This window comes from Somniosus microcephalus, chromosome 5 (assembly GCF_052327205.1).
Source record: "Somniosus microcephalus isolate GS21.2 chromosome 5, FLI_Smic_1.0, whole genome shotgun sequence".
Taxonomy (NCBI): domain Eukaryota; kingdom Metazoa; phylum Chordata; class Chondrichthyes; order Squaliformes; family Somniosidae; genus Somniosus; species Somniosus microcephalus.
In genome coordinates this window covers 65,636,282-65,660,379 of record NC_140991.1, presented here as the reverse complement: position 1 = coordinate 65,660,379, position 24,098 = coordinate 65,636,282, and the positions used below count along the sequence as shown (strand labels likewise).

The 24,098-nt window shown below is 43.4% G+C and overlaps 1 protein-coding gene across 6 annotated transcripts in view; it reads left to right on the top strand.

The window, feature by feature from the left end:
• Positions 1–655: 655 nt before the first annotated feature.
• The window catches only part of acbd5a (acyl-CoA binding domain containing 5a), a 97,652-nt gene continuing 74,209 nt past the window's right edge, over positions 656–24,098 (top strand). Inside the window, exons 1-2 of one of the 6 annotated variants that reach the window (XM_085987714.1) lie at positions 656–737; positions 14,967–15,087. In XM_085987714.1, coding sequence (XP_085843840.1) covers positions 14,993–15,087 — 95 coding nt within the window. In that variant the 5' untranslated portion in view covers positions 656–737; positions 14,967–14,992. Of the gene's footprint in view, positions 1,067–14,966; positions 15,088–24,098 lie in introns of all 6 variants that reach the window. The other 5 variants (XM_085987709.1, XM_085987710.1, XM_085987713.1 and 2 more) reach the window with 5 other exon arrangements.

Genomic DNA, 24,098 nt, shown 5'->3' with positions numbered 1-24,098 from the left:
GGAAAGGAGACTGATTTGTGAGAAAAGCTTAAACTACCCTCTTGCAACAAAGTGGTGGAGGGGGAAATCTCATTGAAAAAAGGAAAAAGACTTGCATTTATATAGCATCTTTCACGACCACCAGACGTCCCAAAGCACTTTACAGCCAATGAAGTACTTTTTGAAGTGTAGTCACTGTTGTAATGTAGGAAATGAAGTGTGTGATATTGTTCAATGATATTAATAAGAAAAACCCAGCTTTTTATTTCAAAGCAATCATAGCATTAAGATATTATGGTGGAAGAGTTAGACTATTAGAAAGATTATGATGGACTAAATAGCCTTTTCTTGTCTCTTAATTTTATTTGTTTAGCACCAAGTTGACAATAATAAATCCAAAATTTTACTTAATTTAGGGATAAAAAGGAAATTATAATCGTGGTATAAACATTTATTTATGATAGCACTTTAAAAATGTGAATCTATGAGTGGCTTTAACAGAAATCTGTGTAAAAGAAAAGGTTAAAAAAAAACCCTGCAGTTCCCAAAGATTATGACCACTTCGCAGTTGGGGTTTAAAAGTCCACGCGGAGCCTGCCGGGAGTTGTAGTCGCGCCGCTCCACTGCGCTGGGTTAAATCCGGGTTAGCGGCGGTTGCCAGAACTACGACACCCAACGTGCAGCGCGCCGCCCTCCACCGTCCCGGGTGGTGATGCGAGCGGCTCCAGACATTTTGCTGCGGATTGCCTGATCTAAAGGTGGATTAAAGACAGCGCTTTGGTAACCATGTCCGGGGCCGCAGCTCTGCACTGACAGGCTGCCTGCTGCCTGCTGCACCCACTCCCTGTCCCCGGATAAAACCCTGGTAGTTGTGCCCGATCATTACTCTTTGCTTTGTCGCGGAAACCCGCACGGGCCTAGTCAGTTTGTTTATAAATCGTTTGTTTTAAAGTCAAGGTTGGGTGGGGGGGAAGAGCATCTGAAGGTTTGGACACCCTTCCTCTGCAAAAGATGGCGGATACTAAATCCATTCACGAGAGAAGATTTGAAGCTGCTGTCAGTGTTATTCAGAGTTTGCCTAAAAACGGTGAAAGCATTTTTCTTATTATTATTTAATGGGGGCGGGGATGTTTTTAACAGCAGCTCTGAGAGGGTTGGGTCTATATACAAACTCTCCTCTCCGAGTTTAAAGAACCTCTTCCTCCTTTCCCTCAACCAGCTTGTCATCCTCATTATCTGTTCTGCTACCTGGAGCTGTCAAGTGAACCCGGAGTTAGACCGCTCTAAACCGATGATGTGCAGTGGCTAATCAGGTCGTGATTTGTGTTGACACATGGGGAAATTGATTGGAGGGGGCACTGGTTACAGTTGTGAGTGAATTATGGTCAGCGTTAATTACTATAGGCCTGGTGATGTATTCTATTTATACCCCACGTATAATTTCCTTTTCCTGAGAAATTATTTTTAATTTGTATGGGCCTATTTTGATGAGGCATCTTTCATACATTACCCTGCTCTGCTTCATCTTGACATTGACTTTTTATTGGTAGAAACAGAAATTTAAATTTGGTCCAAAGCCCTGGGGTTTATTTCCAGAGGAATCAAACTCAGAAGCAGAGATGTTATGTTAAACTTGTGTAGAACTTTGATAAAAACCACACTTAAGAGTACAATGCTCAGTTCTGGCCTTCATATTACAAAAAAGAGATAGAGGCACTGGAGAAGATGCAAAAAAGATTTACAAGGATAATACCTGAAATGAGAGGTTATAACTATTAGGAAAGCCTGAACAGGTTGGGGCTCTTTTCTCTAGAAAAGAAGGGTGTGAGGTGATCTAATAGAGGTCTTTAAAATTATGAAGGGGTTTGATAGGGTATATGTAGAGAAGATAATTCCACTTGTGGAGGAGGAGGAGGAGGAGGAGCGGGGTGGAGTAGTCCAAAACTAGGGGTCATAAATACACGATAGATACTGATAAATCCAATAAGAAATTTAGGAGAAATTTCTTTACGCAGTCAATGGTGAGAATGTGGAATTTGCTACCACATGGAGTAGTTGAGGCGAATAGCATAGGTGCATTTAAGGGGAAGATAGATAAACACACGAGGAAGAAAGGAATAGAAGGCTCTGCTGATGGGGTTAGATGAAGTAGGGTTAGGAAGTTCGTGTGGAGCATTAGCACTGGCATAGACCAGTTAGGCCAAATGGCCTGTTTCTGTGCTGTAAATTTTATGTAATTAAATAATGTAAGAACATAGGAACAGGAGTAGGCCATTCAGCCCCTCGAGCCTGTTACGCCATTCAATGAGATCATGGCTGATCTGCGATCTAACTCCATATACCTGGCTTTGGCCCATATTCCTTAACATAAAGACATAAAGTAGTTGCGCATGCGCAGTTCCAGTGATTTTTTTGTTTGTTCCCACCGGACTTCCCACAGATTAATGAAAGAGAAAGGTGAGGGGTGACAATTTCAGGTATTGTGAGGTCTGTAATGTGACTTGACGGTGATATTAGGATGTTGAAAGCTTGAGAGAGTTTTATTGTACTCTCATGGAGTGTGTTTATCGCAATCAAGTTCTCTGTTGTGGTTTGAACACGCGGCTGGTGAACAGAATGCAGGCGCAGGATGTTAGGATTTAATTGGCTGGGAAAAGGATCATTGAGAAAGAGAGTAGAGACAATGCGGAGTGATCGTGAGCAGCACTAGACAAAGAAACTGGGGAGGAAAATGAGAGGGAGGGCGGAGAAAGATTGCGAGAAGAGAGAGAGTGGCAGCGGTGTGATTAATTGATCGGAATGAACTGCTAAAACTTCCAGTACAATTTAATGAGGAACTGTGACTTGAAGGTGATATTAGGATGTTGTCAGCTTGAGAGTTTTATTGTACTCTCGCCGAGTGTGCTTGTCGCCATCAGGTCCTCTGTCTGTTGTGGGAAATGTTACTTTTTCATATTTGGGACCTGACATTTATGTGCAGAATGCTTCTGCGCAGCTTCTGGTTCGTTGTCAGCAGTCACTCCATTTTTTATATTTGTGGAGTGTCAAATTTCCCCATTGTGACAAAAATTACAATTTTTAAAAAACTTTCCAAAAAAAAGTTTGTTAATGGTATTTCAGGTTTTACCTTATCCCCATGTGAGAGTCCCAATCTTTATTTCACTCTCTGTAACATTTTTAGAAAGTCCAGATAAAAGCAGCTTCTTATTTCCTGGTTTGCTGTTTGTGAGAATTCTGCAATGTGATTGGCTGCTTAGACAGCTTGTTGACGTCACAGCAGCATTGCACTAGGGATTCGCACTACAGAGCACTGAATTCAATTGAACATCAAAAAAGGCAAACTTCTCGCCACAGAGATCGCTTTGGGGCAAGCGGCGAGCGCCTTTGTCTTGCCGCTGACTGCAAATTACGGGCCAATGATAACTGAAGATTTTTAATTGATACTTCAAATGCATACTTAAAATTCGAGATAAAGATGTTAAACTGGCAATTAGTTTCATTGGTAATTGAGCCAAGAGTGCTGTGGGAATTGGGGTTATCTTGTAGAAAATAGTCCCATCCCCTAAAACCAATTAAATTAAGTGTAAAAACATGATTAAAAACGTTATGTAATCTAACAGCTGCTAAAATTTGCCCTGCTGGACCACTCAGTTTATTTTTCACAAAGCAGAGCAACATTAATAACAATGGGCTGACAAGTAATGGGTGTCATGTGGACAAATGCAAAATCATGAGATTGGGAAAGGATAATAAATAGTGGGAATATAAGCTAAATGGTAATTATCACTATACAGGAGAGGGATTTGAAAGTACTGGTGAATAGATCACTGAAAACATCATCATAGTGTTTGGCAGCTTTAAAGAGAGCAAATAGGATCTTGGGCTGTATAGCCAGAGAAATTGAGCACAAATCTCGAAGTGATTCTGTTTATACAAAGCATTGGTTCAGCCCCTTCGAGAGTACAATGCGGGTTATGTACAGAATTATATACAGGCATAGGAGAGAATGCGATGAAGGGTAGCAAGTGATATGGAACAAAGGTGGGTAAATGAAGTTGAGGTACAGCTAAGCCACGATCTAATTAAATGGCAGAACAGGCTTGAGTGGCTGAATGGCCTGCTCCTATTCCTATGTTTCTAATATAATTGAATTCCGTTTCACAACAATGCCATGGTGGGATTAGAACTCATGACCTCTGAGTTGCTAGTTCAGTACCGTAGCTACTACACTACCATAACCAAATTCAAGAAAGTTGGATAAGTACGTTGAGGAAAAAAATGATTGTGTGATAGAATATTTCTTAGATATTGGGAATGGCTGGTGGCTGGATGGACTGCAATGGTGTTTTCTGGTCCTGTACCTTCCTATGTTGCTAATGAAGAAAATAGAAAAAAATATGTAGATTTAGAAGTGAATTAACAAATTGTAAACTTACTTTGTTTGATTTAATGATGGTTGTTCAACATTTTAAATAATTTCTTGTGAAACATGAGCAGGATCTCTTGATGATTGTCCCTTTACCCTAGCATTCTTTTCTCCTTGTGTTAGAACATTTAGCATGTACATGAGTGACTGTAAAATGTTAATAGTTTGAAATATATTCCTCATGCATTTCTTTTAAACCATTGAAACTCTAACTGTGAAGAACCGTTTACATTTCTGAACTCAAATAAGGTAAAGTATTCGGTCATTTCTACAATTATTTAATTGCAAATACCATTGTCTTTTATGACCATTGTACACTATATCAAAGCCCTTTATTAGGAAACACTTTTTATACTTTACTATTAAAAGCCAAGAGTAATACCTGCCATAGGCATCTGTTTCCACAGCTTAACCCTTCACTCTCTATCCTGAAATGTTTTAAAGGCACAAGCCAAGCTCTAGCATTCCATTTCCTTTTGCTTCATAGAATCTTGTGGTGCATGTTTTTAATTGAATCTGGCTGGTGCAGTGAATTGGCATACTATCTTTTCACCACAAGGATGTGCGTTTGAATCTACTCCAGAATGATTATAGGCTGAAAGCACAAAATTGCTCTCCATCTAGCCCAAATTAACGTTCTCAGTCAGGGAGGCCATAACAGTAGCGGGCGTTCAGACATGAGCATTCAGGTTTCCCAGCATTAGACTTTGGGCACAGTAGAAGGAGCTTTGCTCTGTTCCTGAAACCTGACCTGACAATTTCTGATATTGGCGCATCTTGAATCTTGAATCTTGGTGTCCAAAACCCCAACACTTGCATTCACTCATCTTGATGAGTATAAAAATGCACTCAAAATTTAATTTAAAAAAAATATTGTGATGATTCAGTCATTGTTACTCAGGTAAGCATCGCTAAGAGGTGTTCGGATGTGGGTTTTCAATCATCATTTCAAGACCAGGTAAGTGGCCTTTTTTCTCTGATTTGCTAGGAGGAGTCAAATATGCTTTTCCACAGAAGGGATTGTAAGATGTGTAACTCCAGGCTGTGTATACTGGCATTTTCTTTGGTTAGCCTGGGTGTCTAATGTATATGGAAACACTACATCATGGAAACGCTTCATCATGGAAACACTTCGTAAGAAACATAAGAACATAGGAAATAGGAGCAGGAGTAGGCCATTTGGCCCTTCGAGCCTGCTCCACCATTCAATAAGATCATGGCTGATCTTCTACCTCCTCTCCACTTTCCTGCACTATCCCCATATCCCTTGATTATCTTAATGTTCTAAAAACTATCGATCTCTGTCTTGAATATACTCAACGACTGAGCCTCCACAGCACTCCGGGGTAGAGAATCCAAAGATTTACCACCCTCTGAGTGAAGAAATTTCTCCTCAGCTCAGTCCTAAATGGCTGACCCCTTATTCTGAGACTCTGACCCCTGGTTCTAGACTCCCCAGCCAGGGGAAACATCCTCCCTGCATCTACCCTGTCAAGCCCTGTAAGAATTTTGTATGTTTCAATGAGATCACCTCTCATTCTTCTAAACTCTAGAGAATATAGGCCTAGTCTACTCAATCTCTCCTCATAGGACAATCCCCCCCCATCCCAGGAATCCCTCTATGGCAAGTATATCCTTCCTTAGGTAAGGGGACCAAAACTATACACAATACTCCAGATGTGGTCTCACCAGGGTCCTATATAATTGCAGTAAGACGTCTTTACTCTTATACTCAAATCCTCTTGTAATAAAGGCCAACATACCATTTGCTTTCCTAATTGCTTGCTGTACCTGTATGTGAACTTTCACTGATTCGTGTACAAGGACACCCAGGTCCCTCTGAACACCAACATTTCCCAATCTCTCACCATTTAAAAAAATACTCTGCTTTTCTATTTTTCCTACCAAAGTGGATAACTTCACATTTTTCCACATTATATTCCATTTGTCATGTTCTTGCCCACTCACTTAGCCTGTCTATAACCCCTTGATGCCTTCTTGCATCATAAGAACATAAGAAGTAGGAGCAGGAGTAGGCCATACGGCCCCTCGGGCCTGCTCCGCCATTCAATAGGATCATGGCTGATCCGAACTTAGACTCACGCCCACTTCCCTGCCCTCTCCCCGTAACCCCTTATTCCCTTATCAGCTGGGAAACTGTCTATCTCCGTTTTAAATTTATTTAATGTCGCAGCTTCCACAGCTCTCTGGGTAGCAAATTCCATAGATTTACTACCCTCTGAGTGAAGAAGTTTCTCCTCATCTCAATTTTGAAAGGGCAGCCCCTTATTCTAAGATTATGCCCCCTAGTTCTAGTCTCACCCATCAGTGGAAACATCCTCACCGCATCCACCCGATCAAGCCCCCTCACAATCTTATATGTTTCGATAAGATCGCGCCTCATTCTTCTGAATTCCAATGAGTAGAGGCCCAACCTACTCAACCTTTCCTCATAAGTCAACCCCCTCATCTCCGGAATCAACCGAGTGAACCTTCTCTGAATTGCCTCGAGAGCAAGTATATCTTTTCTTAAATATGGAAACCAAAACTGTACGCAGTATTCCAGGTGTGGCCTCACCAGTACCCTGTATAGCTGCAGCAAGACTTCCCTGCTTTTATACTCCATCCCCCTTGCAATAAAAGCCAAGATTCCATTGGCGTTCCTGATCACCTGCTGTACCTGCATACTAACCTTTGTGTTTCATGCACCAGGACCCCCAGATCCCTTTGTACTGTAGCACTTTGCAGTTTCTCTCCATTTAGATAACTTACTCTTTGATTTTTTCTGCCAAAGTGCATAACCTCACACTTTCCAACATTATATTCCATCTGCCAAATTTTTGCCCACTCACTTAGCCTGTCTATGTCCTTTTGCAGGTTTTTTATGTCCTCCTCACTCACTGCTTTCCCTCCCATCTTTGTATCGTCGGCAAACTTGGATACGTTGCACTTGGTCCCTTCCTCCAAATCGTTAATATAGATTGTAAAGAGTTGGGGTCCCAGCACTGACCCCTGCGGAACACCACTAGTCACTGATTGCCAACCTGAAAATGAACCATTTATCCCAACTCTCTGTTTTCTGTTAGATAGCCAATCTTCCACCCATGCCAGTATATTGCCCCCAATCCTGTGATTTTTTATCTTGTGCAGTAATCTTTTGTGTGGCACCTTGCCAAATGCCTTTTGGAAGTCCAAATACACCACATCCACTGGTTCCCCTTTATCCACCCTGTTTGTTACGTCCTCAAAGAATTCGAGCAAATTTGTCAAACATGACTTCCCCTTCATAAAACCATGCTGACTCTGTCTGATTAAATTATGCTTATCCAAATGTCCTGTTACTGCTTCCTTAATAATGGACTCCAATATTTTCCAACCACAGATGTTAGGCTAACTGGTCTATAGTTTCCAGCCTTTTGTCTGCCTCCCTTTTTAAATAAGGGCATTACATTAGCAGTTTTCCAATCTGCTGGGACCTTTCCTGAATCCAGGGAGTTTTGGAAAATTACCACCAATGCATCCACAATCCCTACCGCTACTTCTCTCAAGACCCTAGGATGTAAGCCATCAGGTCCAGGGGATTTATCCGCCTTTAGTCCCATTATCTTACCGAGTACCACCTCCTTAGTGATTTTAATCATGTTTAGCTACCCCCCCCCCCCCATAGCCCCCTGTTTGTCCAGTGTTGGGATATTTTTAGTGTCCTCTACTGTAAAGACTGATACAAAATATTTGTTCAGTGTCTTTGCCATCTCCATGTTCCCCACCACTAATTTCCCGGTCTCGTCCTCTAAGGGACCAACATTCACTTTAGCCACCCTTTTTCTTTTTATATAACTGTAGAAACTCTTGCTCTCTGTTTTTATATTTTTTGCTAGTTTACTTTCATAATCTATCTTCCCTTTCTTAATTAATCTTTCAGTTATTCTTTGCTGGCTTTTAAATGCTTCCCAATCTTCTATCCTCCCACTAGATTTGGCTACTTTATATGCCCTTGTTTTCAGTCGGATACTATCCTTTATTACCTTACTTAGCCACGGATGGCTGTCTTTTCTTTTACGCCCCTTTTTCCTCACTGGAATATATTTTTCTTGAAAGTTGTGAAATATCTCCTTGAATGTACACCACTGCTCCTGTACCGTCTTACACTTTAATCTATTTTCCCAGTCCACTTTAGTCAACTCTGCTCTCATACCTTCATAGTCTCCTTTATTTAAGCTTAGTACGCTGGTTTGAGATCCAACTCTCCCACCCTCCAACTGAATTTGGATTCAACCATGTTATGGTCACTCATTCCAAGGGGATCCTTTACTAGGACATTTTTTATTAATCCTGTCTCATTACACAAGACCAGATCTAAGATTGCCTGCCCCCTGGTTGGTTCAGTTATATACTGCTCAAGGAACCCGTCCCTAATACACTCTATGAACTCTTCCTCAAGGCTGCCCTGCCCAATTTGATTTGTCCAGTCAATATGAAAGTTAAAATCCCCCATGATTATAGCTGTTCCCTTATTACAAGCCCCAACTATTTCCTGATTTATACTCCAACCAACAGAGTTGCAACTGTTAGGAGGCCTATAGACTACACCCACTAGTGACTTTTTCCCCTTATTATTCCTTATCTCCACCCAAACTGTTTCACTATCTTGATCCTTTGACCCAATATCACTTCTCACTATTGCAGTGATTCCATCCTTTATTAACATAGCCACCCCACCTCCCTTTCCTTCCTGTCTGTCCTTCCTAATTGTCAAATACCCCTGGATGTTTAGTTCCCAGTCATGGTCACCTTGCAGCCATGTTTCTGTAATGGCCACCAGATCATCATACTCATGTGTAGTTATTTTTACCGTCAACTGGTCTATTTTGTTGCAAATGCTGCGTGCATTCAGGTAAAGAACTTTTAAATAGGTTTTGTGATAATTTATTCCTGCTTTTACCCACTTTACTACTCTACCTTTTATCTTTATACATTCTGTCCCTTCCTGACATGCTCTGGTTTTTAATTCCCCCACTGCTACCTTGTTCTATTGCCTTTTCTGCTGACATTTTTATTTTTCGCTCTCTTGAAACCTCCCCCCCACTAATTAGTTTAAAGCCCTCTCTACAGCCCTAGTTATTCGATTCGCCAGGATTCTAGTCCCAGCACTGGCCAAGTGAAGTCCGTCCCAACGGAACAGCTCTCTCCCGTCCCAGTACTGGTGCCAGTGTCCCAAGAAACAAAACCCATTTCTCCCACACCAGTCTTTGAGCCACGCATTTAACTCTCTGATTTTATTTACCCTAACCAAATTTGCTCGTGGCTCAGGTAGTATTCCAGAGATTATTACCCTTGTGGTTCTGCTTTTTAATTTGGCCCCTAGCTGCTCATACTCCCTCAGCAGAACCTCTTTCCTTGTCCTATCTATGTCGTTGGTACCAACATGGACCACGACAACTGGATCTTCCCCCTCCCACTCCAAGTTCTTCTTCAGCCCAGAGGAGATGTCCTTAACCCTGGCACCGGGCAGGCAACACAGCCTTCGGGACTCTCGCTCTCGGCTGCAAAGAACCCTATCCATCCCCCTAATGATACTATCCCCTACAACATTTCTTTTTTACTCCCCCCACTTGAATGGCCCCTCATTCCACGGTCAATCCCAGGGTTGCCAACTGAACAATGACAACAACAGTCAAACATTGGGACCTATAGTTTGACCAGCAACACTGAAGCCTATAATGGAGCTAGTCATCCTCCTCACAACTTGCATTCCCACCTAGCTTTGTATCATCAGCAAACTTGGATATATTACATTTGGTACCCTCATCCAAATCATTGATGTAGATTGTGAATAGCTGAGACCCAAGCACTGATTCTTTCAGTAACCCACTAGTTACAGCCTGCCATCCCGATTATTCCTACTCTCTGTTTTCTGTCCGTTAACCAATCTTCAATCCATGCTAGTATATTGCCCCCAATCCAATGAACCCTAATTTTGTTTAATAACCTCTTGTGTGGCACCTTATCAAATGCCTTCTGAAAATCCAAATACCCCACATCCACTGGTTCCCCCTTATCTATTCTGCTAGTTACAACCTCAAAAAATTCTAACAGATTTGTCAAACACGATTTCCCTTTCATAAAATTGTGTTGACTCTGCCCAATCCCATTATTATTATCTAAGTGCCCTGTTACCATGTCCTTAATAATAGATTCTAGCATTTTCCCTACTACTGATGTCAGGCTAACTGGTCTGTAGTTCCCTGTTTTCTCTCTCCTTTCTGAAATAGTCGGGTTACATTTGCTACCTTCCAATCCGCGGGAACTGTTCTAGAATCAGTGGAATTTTGGAATATGACAACCAATGCATCCACTATCTCTGTAGCCACCTCTTTCAAAACCCTAGGATGTAGGCCATCAGGTCCAGGGGATTTATTGGCTTTCAGTCCCATTAATTTCTCCAGTACTATTTTTTTACTAATACTAATTTCTTTCAGTTCCTCATTCTCGCTAGACCCTTGGTTCTCCACTATTTCCGGGAAGTTCATCATGCATAAGAGTCTCAACCATTGAGAAATCCACATACTGTATATAGAGTTTATGTTTGTCTGCTGTGGTATGCATACTCTACTAAACGGGATACACACCACATATCTAAGCGTAGAACTGAGATGGGCATGCGTTTTGGTGAGTTTTTTTTTAAATAGCTCCACTTACCAGCACAGAACACTAGTAAATTTCCTGCTGCTTGTCCAGTTAGTACAACCTTGTGTGTCAGAGAATTAGAAGCTGGCTTTGTAAGAACACTGGAATTAATATAGGAACAGGAGTAGGCCATTTAGCTCCTCGAGCCTGTTCTGCCATTCAATGAGATCATGGCTGGCCTGTGACCCAACTCCATATATACCTGCCTTTGCCCCATATCCCTTAATACCTTTTGGTTAAGAAAAATCTATCCATCTCTGATTTAAAATTAACAATTGACCTAGCATCAATTGCCATTTGCGGAAGAGAGTTCCAAACGTCCGACACCCTTTGCGTGTAGAAGTGTTTCCTATTTTCACTCCTGAAAGGCCTGGCTCAAATATTTAGACGATGCCCCCATGTCCTACGCACCTCAATAAAATAGTGGAAATCGTTTCTCTCTATCTACCCCATCAGTTCCCGTCATTATCCTGACAAGAATATTTATCAAGGGCACCAGACAAATTTTTAACCCGTCACCTTAACTCCTCATCAAGGAGCTGTCTGGGGTTTACCACCCTGATTATGCCTAAGAGTTAATGATACCTAAATTTGGATTGCTGAACTGTTTTACGTCAACCAGTTTGGATTATATTAGCATTAACACTACCAACCTTCAATTGGAATTAGCACAAGCTACAGAGTAAGTTAATTAACCCTTCCTAATTACCAAAGAAGTTGTCAGACATTTGTTTATTAATCTTAGAATCATTGTTAGCAACACTTAACCATTGAGTATACCAGCGATAGGGTTACATGACAAAATAAATGGAATTACAAAGACCGTTCAGTTATGTCACAGTAATTCAGAAGTAACTGCTTGCTGATTATAAATTTACAATTGAGTTTATCGTTTAAGATTGATATAAATTAGTGAGATTCATTCAGAATTCGATTTCTTAGCTGTTGACAGCATTAGATATCTGTCTATTGACTAGATTAAAGTCTATATGCTTGTACTCACCATGTTGCTGCTGCGCCCTGCTCTGCCAGGAAATGCTGGGCCCCATGCCCACCTCATTCCCCAATCTCCATGAGCCCCAATCCTTCATCCCCAGTCTTCCTCTCTCCCCGACCCTCCATTCTCCCGTTTCCCCACCCACCCTGAGTCACAATCCCCTGTCCCCGAGTTTATGTTCACCCTCTTTCAACTGCTACAGCGAAAAATTTAAAGGGCAAAGTTCTCTCGGGCTGCTAGCAGCAATGCCCAGGAGATTTACGCTCCATATTGGTACTTGGTAAAATAATGGGACTCAAGGCGGATAAATCCCCTGGACCTGATGGCTTACATCCTAGGGTCTTGAGGGAAGTGGCGTTAGGGATTGTGGATGCATTGGTAATTTTCCAAAACTCCCTGGACTCAGCAAAGGTCCCAGCAGATTGGAAAACTGCTAAAGTAACACCCTTATTTAAAAAGGGTAGTCGGCAGAAGGCTGGAAACTAATAGACCTGTTAGCCTAACATCTGTGGTTGGTAAAATGTTAGAGTCCGTTATTAAGGAGACAGTAACGGGACATTTGGATAAACATAATTTAATAGGACAAACTCAGCATGGTTTCATGAAGGGGAAGTCATGTTTGACAAATTTGCTTGAGTTCTTTGAGGAAGTAACATACAGGGTGGATAAAGGGGAACCAGTGGACGTAGTGTATTTAGACTTCCAAAAGGCATTTGACAAGGTGCCACTCAAAAGATTATTGCTCAAGATAAAAAATCACGGGATTGGGAGTAATATTCTGGCGTGGGTGGAGGATTGGCTCTCTAACAGAAAGCAGAGAGTTGGGATAAATGGTTCGTTCTCAGACTGGCAATCAGTAACTAGTGGTGTTCCGCAGGGGTCAGTGCTGGGTCCCCAACTCTTTACAATCTATATTAACGATTTGGAGGAGGGGACCGAGTGTAACATATCAAAGTTTGCAGATGATACTAAGATGGGAGGGAAAGTAGTGAGTGAGGAGGACATAAAAAACCTGCAAAGGGACATAGACAGGCTAAGTAAGTGGGCAGAGATTTGGCAGATGGAATACAATACTGGAAAGTGTGAGGTTATGCACTTTGGCAGGAAAAATCATATAGCAAGTTATTATCTTAATGGCAAGAAACTGGAAAGTACTGTAGTACAAAGGGATCTGGGGGTCCTGGTGCACAAAACTCAAAGTTAGTATGCAGGTGCAGCAAGTGATCAAGAAGGCCAATGGAATGTTGGCTTTTATTGCTAGGGGGATAGAATATAAAAACAGGGAGGTATTGCTGCAGTTGTACAAGGTATTGGTGAGACCGCACCTGGAATACTGCATACAGTTTTGGTGTCCATGCTTAAGAAAAGACATACTTGCTCTCGAGTCAGTACAAAGAAGGTTCACTCGGTTAATCCCGGGGATGAGGGGGTGGTCATATGAGGAGAGGTTGAGTAGATTGGGACTCTACTCATTGGAGTTCAGAAGAATGAGAGGCGATCTTATTGAAACATATAAGATTGTGAAGGGGTTGGATCGGGTGGATGCGGTGAGGATGTTCCCAACGATGGGTGAAACTAGAACTAGGGGGCATACTCTTAGAATAAGGGGCTGCTCTTTCAAAACTGAGATGAAGAGAAACTTCTTCACTCCGAGGGTGGTAGGTTTGTGGAATTTGCTGCCCCAGAAAGCTGTGGAAGCTACATCATTAAATAAATTTAAAACAGAAATAGATAGTTTCCTAGAAGTAAAGGGAATTGAGGGTTACGGGGAGCGGGCAGGAATTTGGACATGAGTCTAGGTTCGGAATGGTCATGGCCCTGTGGGTAGTGGAGCGGGCCCAGGGGCCGTGTAGCCTGGTTCTGCTCCTACTTCTTGTGTTCTAATTCTGTGTTAGATTTCAGGAGATGGTTTTATTCCTGTTCCTGGCTGGGGTGGAGATCACCTTTACAGAAGGTAAGTACTGTAGAAAATATAGGGACAGAGTGATCTCCTGGATGAGTTTCGATCGCCTAGATGGGTCGGAGAGGAATTTCCCAGATTTTTTTCTCCCAAATTGGCCATTGGGTTTTTTATCTGGTTTTTCACCTCTCCCGGGAGATCACATGGGTTCGGGTGGATGGAGAGTGATAGAAGATTTGAGGTTAGGATCAGATCAGCCATGATCTTATTGAATGGTGGAGCAGGCTTGAGGGGCCGATTGGCCTACTCCTGCTCCTATTTCTTATGTTCTTATGGATGACTCCCGGGCAATATCAGCAGGGTTGGCAAACGTAGTTTCCAAGGTGCTGAAGTTTAGTGATTTCACCCGCCTTGCACACTATTTCAACAGGTACTTGTAAGCAGTAACCAAGGAAGTAAAGGATACACACGATCAAAAAACACTTGACTCTGCTTTTCATTTTTTGTCTTAACATTTTACCAACAAACGCACAGAATGGTTAAAGTACTCGTGTACGCCATGCAAAAACGAGCATTGAGATCGCATGCCCAATGATGGTCTCTATGACTCATTTTTTAATTTACTATTCAAAAATGCATTAGCTACATCTGGAGTCCCAATTAGCCACATGTGGCTAATGTATTGGACCACACTGATATAGGTCAGTACCTTACTAGTTTACCCATGGATCTACCAGGAATCTAGAATTGCTAGATTTTAATTCGCTAGTCTGTAACAGCTAATGTACCAATTAGGCTGGGTATCTGATGACTGTGTTACTGTCTGTTCAGATGTAATACGTTATAGATTTGTTGATACTGTTATAGTGACTTTCCATTTGCAGTGTTATTTGCAGCTGTTTGAATTAGATTTTAACTGATTTTTAAAAAGTGAAAATTTTTGACTAATTAAATGTTTGAAATGTCTTATTAAATAGGTTCATTTCAACCATCAAATGAGCTAATGCTGAAGTTCTACAGTTACTACAAGCAAGCGACCTTAGGGCCCTGCAACACCCACAGGCCTGGCTTCTGGGATCCTATTGGCAAATACAAATGGTGATGATTTACAATTACAGAGTTAATTTATTGACGGTGTAGAATTGTCTTCATGTCAGTTGCATTCTGCTTGTCAACCTGAAGTTGACTTTTCCACATGAATTCCTGTGCAAGTACAATATCAGTCATTGTAGCATTGAGTCCACATAGCATAAAATAAGGACAGCATTCATGTAATTGCAAAAATACAACTGATAGGGTGGCTGGATACAGATTCAATAGTAGTCTTCAAAAGGGATTTGGATAAATACTTGAAGGAAAAAAATTGCTGGGATATGGGGAAAGAGCGAGGGAGTGGGACTACTCTGAATTTCTCTTTGAAAGAGCCGGCGCAGACTTGATGGGCCAAATAGCCTCTTTCTATGATTCTAGGGCCTAGAAATTGGGTTGGTAGCGCCGGCGCTGAGCGCCTAAAGAGACCTAGAGTTGGGGCGAAGGCTGTGAAGATAGCGCCAACTCAGATATTGACTATACATTTAGCGCCTGTGCTAAGTGTTTGCGCGCGCCCGCAAGCGCAAGCAGCTCATGACGTCATTTCAGTGTGCAACGCCTTTTAGGAGTGCCTGAGCGCATATTGGGTGGCGCCCGGAGCCTTAGCGCCCAGCGCTATTAGTGACAGTTTGAGGGAGGGGTAACAGGCCCTTCTCGGAGTAAGGCGGCGCTATTTAAACGGGACATCTCTAGTGCAGAATCTTCTGCCACTTGGCCTGCTCATTGCGATCACTGCTAGAGAGAGTTGGCGAGCTAATGTGGAGCGGAGTTCTGGGAATTTAGCTTTACAGTACTTGGGACCTTCAACCCTGTCCGAAGCACTTGCAGCACTACACCTAAAAGCCTTTTGACCAACTGGCATCGGAATGGGAGCTTGTTTGGAGGGCGACGGCCTCATCGCCCAACACTGTGAAGGGGCAGAGAGAGGGCCGGGATTGGCCAGAATGAGGAGGGGCAATGGAGGTCGGCCAATCCAACGGGATGCTGCGAGGGTCTTCAGGCAGCAGGTGACAAGCCTTGACATGTCGGAGGAGCAGTGTTTGCGAAGGCTCCGAATCTGGAGGGACATTGTTACTGATCTGTGCCACCTGCTTGGTCAGGATCTGCAGCCGCGTGAACGCTGCAGAACCTCTCTGTCTGTGATGGCTAAACTGACTGATGACCTCCATTTTTATGCCAACGGATCCTTTCAGTCAGCCATTGGGGACAATGCGACTGTCGCTCAGGCTGCAGTCCGCTGTTGCATCCAGCAAGTGACTGATGCCCTTTATAGGCGACCGCGTCAATTCATTACCTTCCCTCGGACCCTGCACAAGCAGGAGGAGGAGGAGGAAGATGGAAGGGCTGCTGAAAGTGGAAGGTCCATACGTCGGAGGCTCCTCTGGACTCCTGTCGACACCCCTGTGGCGGAATGATGAGAGTCTTAACTCATGCGCACTTTGGATGTTTGAGGGCCTCTGAATACCAGCATCACTGAAAGTAGTCACATGCACCATGCAACATTGAAACTTCTGTTTATTGACACAAGTCTTTCATTACAGCTAAACAACGTAATGTGAGCAGAAACCATAACTTTCAAAATAACTGTGAACTGTTCGGCAAAGCCGCAAAACTCAACAAACCTTCTGCAAATATAACAGCAGGTGAGGGTGTCCTTGAATTTGGACAAACAAACGTCTCCGCACCTCCCTCTACAACTGGCCCCTTGAGGGAGAACGACTTCTCTTTCGCGCCCGGCCCCTTCCCTCCCTGCTGCTCCTACGTAATTGGACCCCAGTGGCGGGCTCAAGGCTGGGGGACGCTTGCTGACTGTCTGGAAGCGCAGAAGCCCCTGAGGGACGGCCTGGCCGACCTCTGGGCTTGGAGGGTGCGAACGCAGGATGCTTGCTGTGACCATGGCTGGAAGCAGTGTGGCCTGCAGGTGGTGGCAGCTGCAATGCAGGCGTCCCAGCGCTGGCATGTGCAATGGTCTCCTGCCGAGAGAGGACACCTGCACCATGGTCGGACGACACACTGGCTATATGAGGGGAGCGGTTCGGCTCATCCGCCACAATCGCATGCTCCACTGATTCCTGGCCTTGTACGGGAGTGGAAGGGCCCAGGGTGATCCTATCTGATGCAGAGAGGGTGGCTGCAGTGAGAGATCGCGTTGCGTCAATCTGGCTGTGGAGGAGCCCAGCAAGTGACTGCGTGGCAACAGTGAGGACCTGTGTGCCAGGTGCCAGTGCTTTGGAGAAGGCCTGGACAGTTCTTCCCATGGCTTTGGACAAGGCAGGTGCCGACCGCTCCACTGCCTCGGACAAGCCCTGCACAGACCTTTCCAGGGATTGTCCGAAGCCCTGAACAGTCCTTTCCATTGCCGATTCAAAGCCGTGGACAGTCCTCTCCATTGTTGGGCCGAAGCCCTGGATAGTCCTGTCCATTGTGGCCCCGAAGCCCTGGATAGACCTGTCCATTGTTTCCCCCAAACACCTGGAGAGTCCTCTCCATTGTTGCCCCAAAGCCCTGCAGAGTCCTCTCCATTGTTGCCCCGAAGTCCAACATACTCCTAGCCAATGAATCTATTGACTCAGGCATCTTCTCCACTGCAGCCATCAGCTCCGTGTGTCTGACCCGGGCCTGTTTGCTCATCTCAGCCAGGCGACGGACCTCATCTGCACTTTGTGCAGCAGTCATGATGACCTGCCTTGCCCTGCGGGGAGACGGTGGCCGAACTTGCCTATCCCCCGTGCGTTGCTGCATGCCGCTTGGTCCGGCAACTGGTTCATCCTCAGAGCCACCCCCCCTCCCCTCCAGGGGACTACTATCCCCAGTCTGCAGATGTGTCAGCTCCCCAGATTCCGCAACGGCTGGTCCGAATTCCTTCTGGTCCTCGCCTCCGGTGGCACTGGCACTGGCAGTTTCAGCGCGTTGAGCCCGAGTTGGTGCTGCTTCATCTGAAAGTGGGAGGTGGAAGAGTGGCTTTAGCAAAAGGACAGCTTTGCTGAAAGGCATGCCAGATTGCGGCAAGGCTCTGACATGGCTGCACACTGAGGATGCATGCTGGCAGGGGGACCAAGTGGAAGGCAACAGGTGAAAAAGGGGAGTGTCTTACCCTCGCTGTCGGTAATGGGGTCGGCAGATGCAGTGGTCACAGGACCAGACAGACGTCCTCCAAGTATCTGGTGCACACTCTCCTCCAGATCCGTGAGAGTGACCACTCGTGCAGGTCCGCCACCGGTTCGACGCTGCCCCTTTCGAATCATCACCAGCTTGGACTGCAGGGGAAAGAAGGGGAGGTTCTGTTACACGATGCCTTGAGACCTCATCGCATGCCCCCCATGGTGCAAGAGCCCTTACATGAGGCCTTGAGACATCTGTCCATGTGTGTGCCCAGAAAGGGACATGGATGCATACTGACAGATGGCCATTGGCGCATCATTGCAGCAGGGTGCCCGAAGTCAGCTGCAGATGGAGGGAAGCACAAGTTTGGTAAACCATCACTCACCCTAACGATCCGTGTGAGGTCGTTGAATTTCTTCCTGCACTGAACAGGGGTCCTGGTCGCCATGCTGCTGGAGTTGACCCTCACAGCAACCTCCCTCCAAGATCGTCGATAAGCCTTCTGATTCGGCCTCTTGCCATTAACCCGGATACAGGACCTCTCGACGGTGTTCAACTGCAGCCACCAAGTGGTCCAGAGCCTCAGTGCTGAAGCGCTCTGCTCTCTGCCTAACCTTCTCCATGATGAACAAGTTTGTACCGCCAGACAAGGGCGAGCGCCGAATCTGAGGCCTGCAGGGCGTTGGGTGTTGAAGCTCAGGCTGACTGACCCACCCCTTTAAGAGCCGGCCGACGCCTGGAGGTCTCGTGCTTTCCCGTAATTGAGTTCACCTGCGCTGCACCCGTCCGCGTCGATATTGAGTAGCACCTGACCTTTTGCGCCTTAAGAGCACCGTGCAACGGCTGATTTAGCGCCTCAATCCCCTTTGGGGGCGATGCAATCCAATATCGCTCCAGGCGGCGATAAGTTTCGTCTGGCTATAAATTTTGCGCATCACCAGCTCTAACGCCTCAAGCGGGGCTATACCCAATTTCTAGGCCTAGGACTTTTTAAATTGGAGCTGCTGGTACAGATTTGATTTCCGCCCCCCCCCCCCCCCCCAAAATTTGGTGACTTATACACTGACTATTTTTCCTAAAGCAAGAATTATAATGTGCGGGGGAAGAAAGGTTTGTACACTGGATTTTATGACCATGCCTGACTGGTTTGGTGTTGTGAACTAGTCCCACTGCAATTTAAGTTGAGACCGCCCAGGCACATTTTGCAATAGAACTTATTCAGCCATTGGAGACAGAGATTTTCAACCATCAGTCTGATTTGAATTTCTGAGATTGGGATACTGTTCTCCGTGTTGTACTTTAATGCAGTGCTTTGCCATACAAGGAGGCATAACCTTTCAAATTAGAAATAGGCCATTTAGGGGTGATGTCAGGATGCACTACTTCATAGTTCTTCACACACAGGGTAGTGGGAATCTGGAACCCTCACCCCCAATAAACTGTTGAGGCTGGGTCAATTGAAAATTTAAAACCTAAGATTGGTAGATATTTGTTAGGAAAGGGTTTTAAGGGATATGGAATCGAGACGGATAAATGGAGTTAGATACACATCAGCCATGATCTAATTGAATGGCAGTTTGAGGGGCTGAATGGCCTACTCCTGTTCCTAAGTTTTGCCCTGAATTGTTACAACTGAAAAATGCAACTCATAGTCATCTTATTTCTGCTGCTCACAGTGCTTCTATTTACAATCACTGTTGTTGAAAATTGCTCCAGACAGTTGCTGAGTTGCAGTTCATTTGATAATATCATTCAACTTTTAGTGCTCCTTCCACTAGACCTGATCTTGTACTTTGTTTAATACCCTAAAGATTCCTAATATAAATATTTCATTCAAATTTTACAATATAAAAATAAATTGCTGTTTTTCTTGGATATGTTTGAGAGTAAATCTATCTTGTGGTTTGTTCTACCTTCAATCATTGTGATGATACATTTTCAGTGTATAAAATCATCTCCGCTCTTTATACAAAGATTACTGTAGAATGTGAATTATAGTACTGTACTAGTTTTAAGCAAATGAAAATCAGTTTTTCAGACAAATGTGTTTCACTTTATGGATTAAATGTAATTTATATTGAAATCTTGAGTACTAATGTTAAATACCATAAAATTAAATCAATTAATTTTCAGATTGATTTTTTTAAAAGTATTATTTCTGAGCTGTTTGAATCCTGATGACATTTTCAAGCTACACTATTGGACACTGCTTAATAACAGAAGTGTATTTTCAGTGCTGAACCATGAGTTTTGAGTGGTGTGACCTTTCTACCTAATTAAAGTAAATGTGATTTAATGTATATATTTGTGTATAAAGTGACCTACATTTTTATTTTTATTTTTATTTATATTTATGTGAGTATAGACTCCTCACCTGTCCCTCCAACTTCATGGACTTCTTTGTCACCTCAGATTGAGACCATCCATTCAGCTGCCTCTGCCACATCACTCCCTGCTCCTTGCACACCAAGCCAAGCTTCCCTGAAGGTTCCATGCTGCCTTAGCCCTGAACCCGCATCTTTCTCTCATTTCTCTCCTATCTCTCCTCGTGCACTCTGCAAGCTTATCTTGTCCATGTGACCCATCTCCTGCTCTCTCAGCCCTATTCCCAGTAGACTACCTAACTTCTCTTCCTGGTCCCCATGCTAGCTGACATTGTAAATGGTTCTCTCCCCTCAAGTACAGTCACTCTCCCTTTTCAAATCTGCTCTCATCCATGCATGTAGCAAAGGCAGAGTGATTTTTAATGGAAGATTTTAACTTTCATCTAGATTGTGTTAAGCAGACTAGCTCACGTCAGAAAGGTAGTGAATTTCTTGAGTGTGTTCAGGATAGTTTTCTGAAACAATATGTCCTAGAACCAACAAGGGGCATGCCATATTAGATTTAGTAATGAGCCAGATTTAGTTAACAGCCTAACGGTGCGTGAACATTTTATCGAATAGCGCTCATATGATAGAGTTCAATGTAGTGTTTGAAAGGGAGAAATGCAAAACCACTACAAAGATTCTAGATTTAGGCAAGGCTGACTTCAATGCGATGAGATTGAGACTGTCCACCGTAAACTGGGCAAATCTGTTAATGGGTAAAAGAACAGAAGATCAGTGGGAAGTGTTCAAAAAATAATTTAATGTGATACAGAACCAGTTTATACCCCTAAGGGGCAAGAGCTCTACTTGCCAAAAAAAAATCATGGACGACTTAAGAGGTAAAGGACAACACAAAACTTAAAGGAAAAAGCATACAAAAACTAGCACAGATCCTGGCAACTAGGAGAGATATAAATAACAACAAAAGGTGACAAAACAGACAGTAAGAGCTACCAAAAGAAGTATGAAAAGAAACTTGCAAGGGATATTAAAATCAACACAATATATTTTTAAAATTATTTTAGGAAAAAAGAGGGTGGTCAGGAGCAATGTGGGCCCTTGAAAACTGATGACTGTGATACTGTATATGAAAATAAGGAAATGGCAGACATGTTGAATAGTTACTTTGCGTCAGTATTTACAGTAGAGGGAGAGCATAGCATGCTGGACATCCCAAGGAAACTAATATTGAATCAGGGACGGGAACTCACCAAAATTAACGTAAGCAAAGTAACAGTAATGAAGAAAATAATGGCACTAAAGAGTGACAAATCCCCAGGACCAGATGGTTTCCATCCCAGAGTTTTAAAGGAAGTAGGTGAGAACATTGCAGATGCCCTAACTATAATCTTCCAAAGTTCCCTCGATTCGGGAACTGTTCCTTTCGATTGGAAAACTGCGCATGTCACTCTGCTATTTAAGAAAGGTGAGAGCGGGAAACCAGGGAATTTTTGACCAGTTAGCCTAACGCCTGTTGTCAGGAAATTACTAGAGTCTGTAATTTAAAGATAGGGTGACTGAACACCTTGAAAATATTCAGTTGATCGGAGAGAGCCAGCATGGATTTGTGAAAGGTATGTCATGCCTGACAAACCTGATTGAATTTTTTGAAGAGGTGACTAAAGTATTGGACAGGGGAGTGTCTATGGATGTTATTTATATGGACTTCCAGAAGGCATTTGATAAAGTCCCTCAGAAGAGACTGTTAGCTAAAGTTGAAGCTCATGGAATTGAAGGCAAATTATTGACCTGGTTAGGAAATTGGCTGAGCGGCAGGAGACAGAATACCTGCCCATTATCCATACTCTAATTGGCAGGGTGTGACTAGTGGTGTCACAGTCTCAGAATAAGGGGTCGGCCATTTACGGCTGAGATGAGAAATTTCTTCATGCCAAGGGTTGTGAATCTTTGGAATTCTGTACCCCAGAGGGCTGTGGATGCGCAGTCGTTGAGTATATTCAAGACAGAGATTGATAGATTTTTGGATACTAAAGGAATCGAGGGATATTGGGATAGTGCGGGAAGATGGAGTTGAGGTAGAAGATCAGCCATGATCTTATTGATTGGTGGAGCGGTCTCGAAGAGCCGAGTAGCCTACTCCTGTTCCTATTTCTTAGGTTCTTATGTGTCCCGCAAGGATTTGTATTGAGACCTCAACTATTCACCGTATTTATTAACAACTTAGACGATGGGATAGAAAGCCACATATCCAAGTTTGCTGTTGACACAAAGATAGGCAGCATTGTAAGCAGTGTAGATGGAACCATAAAATTACAATGATATTACTAGATTAAGCGAATGGTCAAAACTATGGCAAATACAAGGTCATCCACTTTGGATCTCCAAAAGGATAGAACAGAGTACTTTCTACATGGTGAAAAGCTAGAAACAGTGGCGGTCCAGAGAGACTTGGGGTCCATGTACATAGATTATTAAAATGTCATGTACAGTTATAGAAAATAATCAAAAAGGCTAATGGAATGCTGGCCTTTATATCTGTAGGGCTAGAATACAAGGGGGTAGAAGTTATGCTACAGCTATACAAAGCCCTGGTTAGACCACACCTGGAGTACTGCGAGTAATTCTGGGCACCACACCTTAGGAAGGATATATTGGCCTTGGAGGGAGTGCAGTGTAGATTTACTAGAATAATACATGCACTCCAAGGGTTAAATTACAAGGAGAGATTACACAAACTAGAGTTGTGTACCCTGGAATTTAGAAGGTTAAGGGGTGTTTTGATCAAAGTTTTCAAGATATTAAGGGGAACTGATGGGGTACATAGAGAAAACTATTTCGGCTGGTTGGGGAGTCTAGGACTAAGGGGCATAGTCTAAAAATTAGAGCCAGGTCTTACAGGAGTGAAGTTCAGGAATAGAAGCACTTCTACATGCAAAGGGTGGTAGAAGTTTGGAACTCTCTTCCGCAAACAGCAATTGATGCTAGATCAATTGTTAATTTTAAATCTGAGATTGATTTTTGTTAACAAAGGTTTTAAAGGATATGGGCCAAAGGTGGGTATATGGAGTTAGATCAGAGGCCAGCCATGATCTAATTGAATGGCAGAACATGCTCAAGGGACTAAATGGCCTCCTCATGTTCCTTTTAAGACCTTCCTTAAAACCTACCCCATTGACCCTTACTAATGTCCCCTACTTTGACTTGATATCAATTTCTGTCTGATTACGCTCCTGTGAAGCGCCAAGAGACATTTTCCTACTTTAAAGACGCTGTATTGATGCAAGTTGTTATTGTTGTTTCACTTTTTCTCCCCTTCTGTTTCTCTCCTAAAAGTGTAGGTCACTTGCTGGAATATAATCCCATTGGCACTATTCGTGTGGGGGTGTGTGGTCTGGTTTGTGTAAATTGGTTGCTGTGTTTGGTTACATAACAACAGTGACTATATTTCAAAAGTAATACTTTGGCTGTGAAGTGCTTTCTGATATCCTGAGGACAAGGCTTTCCCCTCCTTCCCCATCCCAGAGGATATTGAGGTCAATTGTGGTGCCCTTATGGCTTTCCTGTCTGAGATCAACTAATTCAGCACAG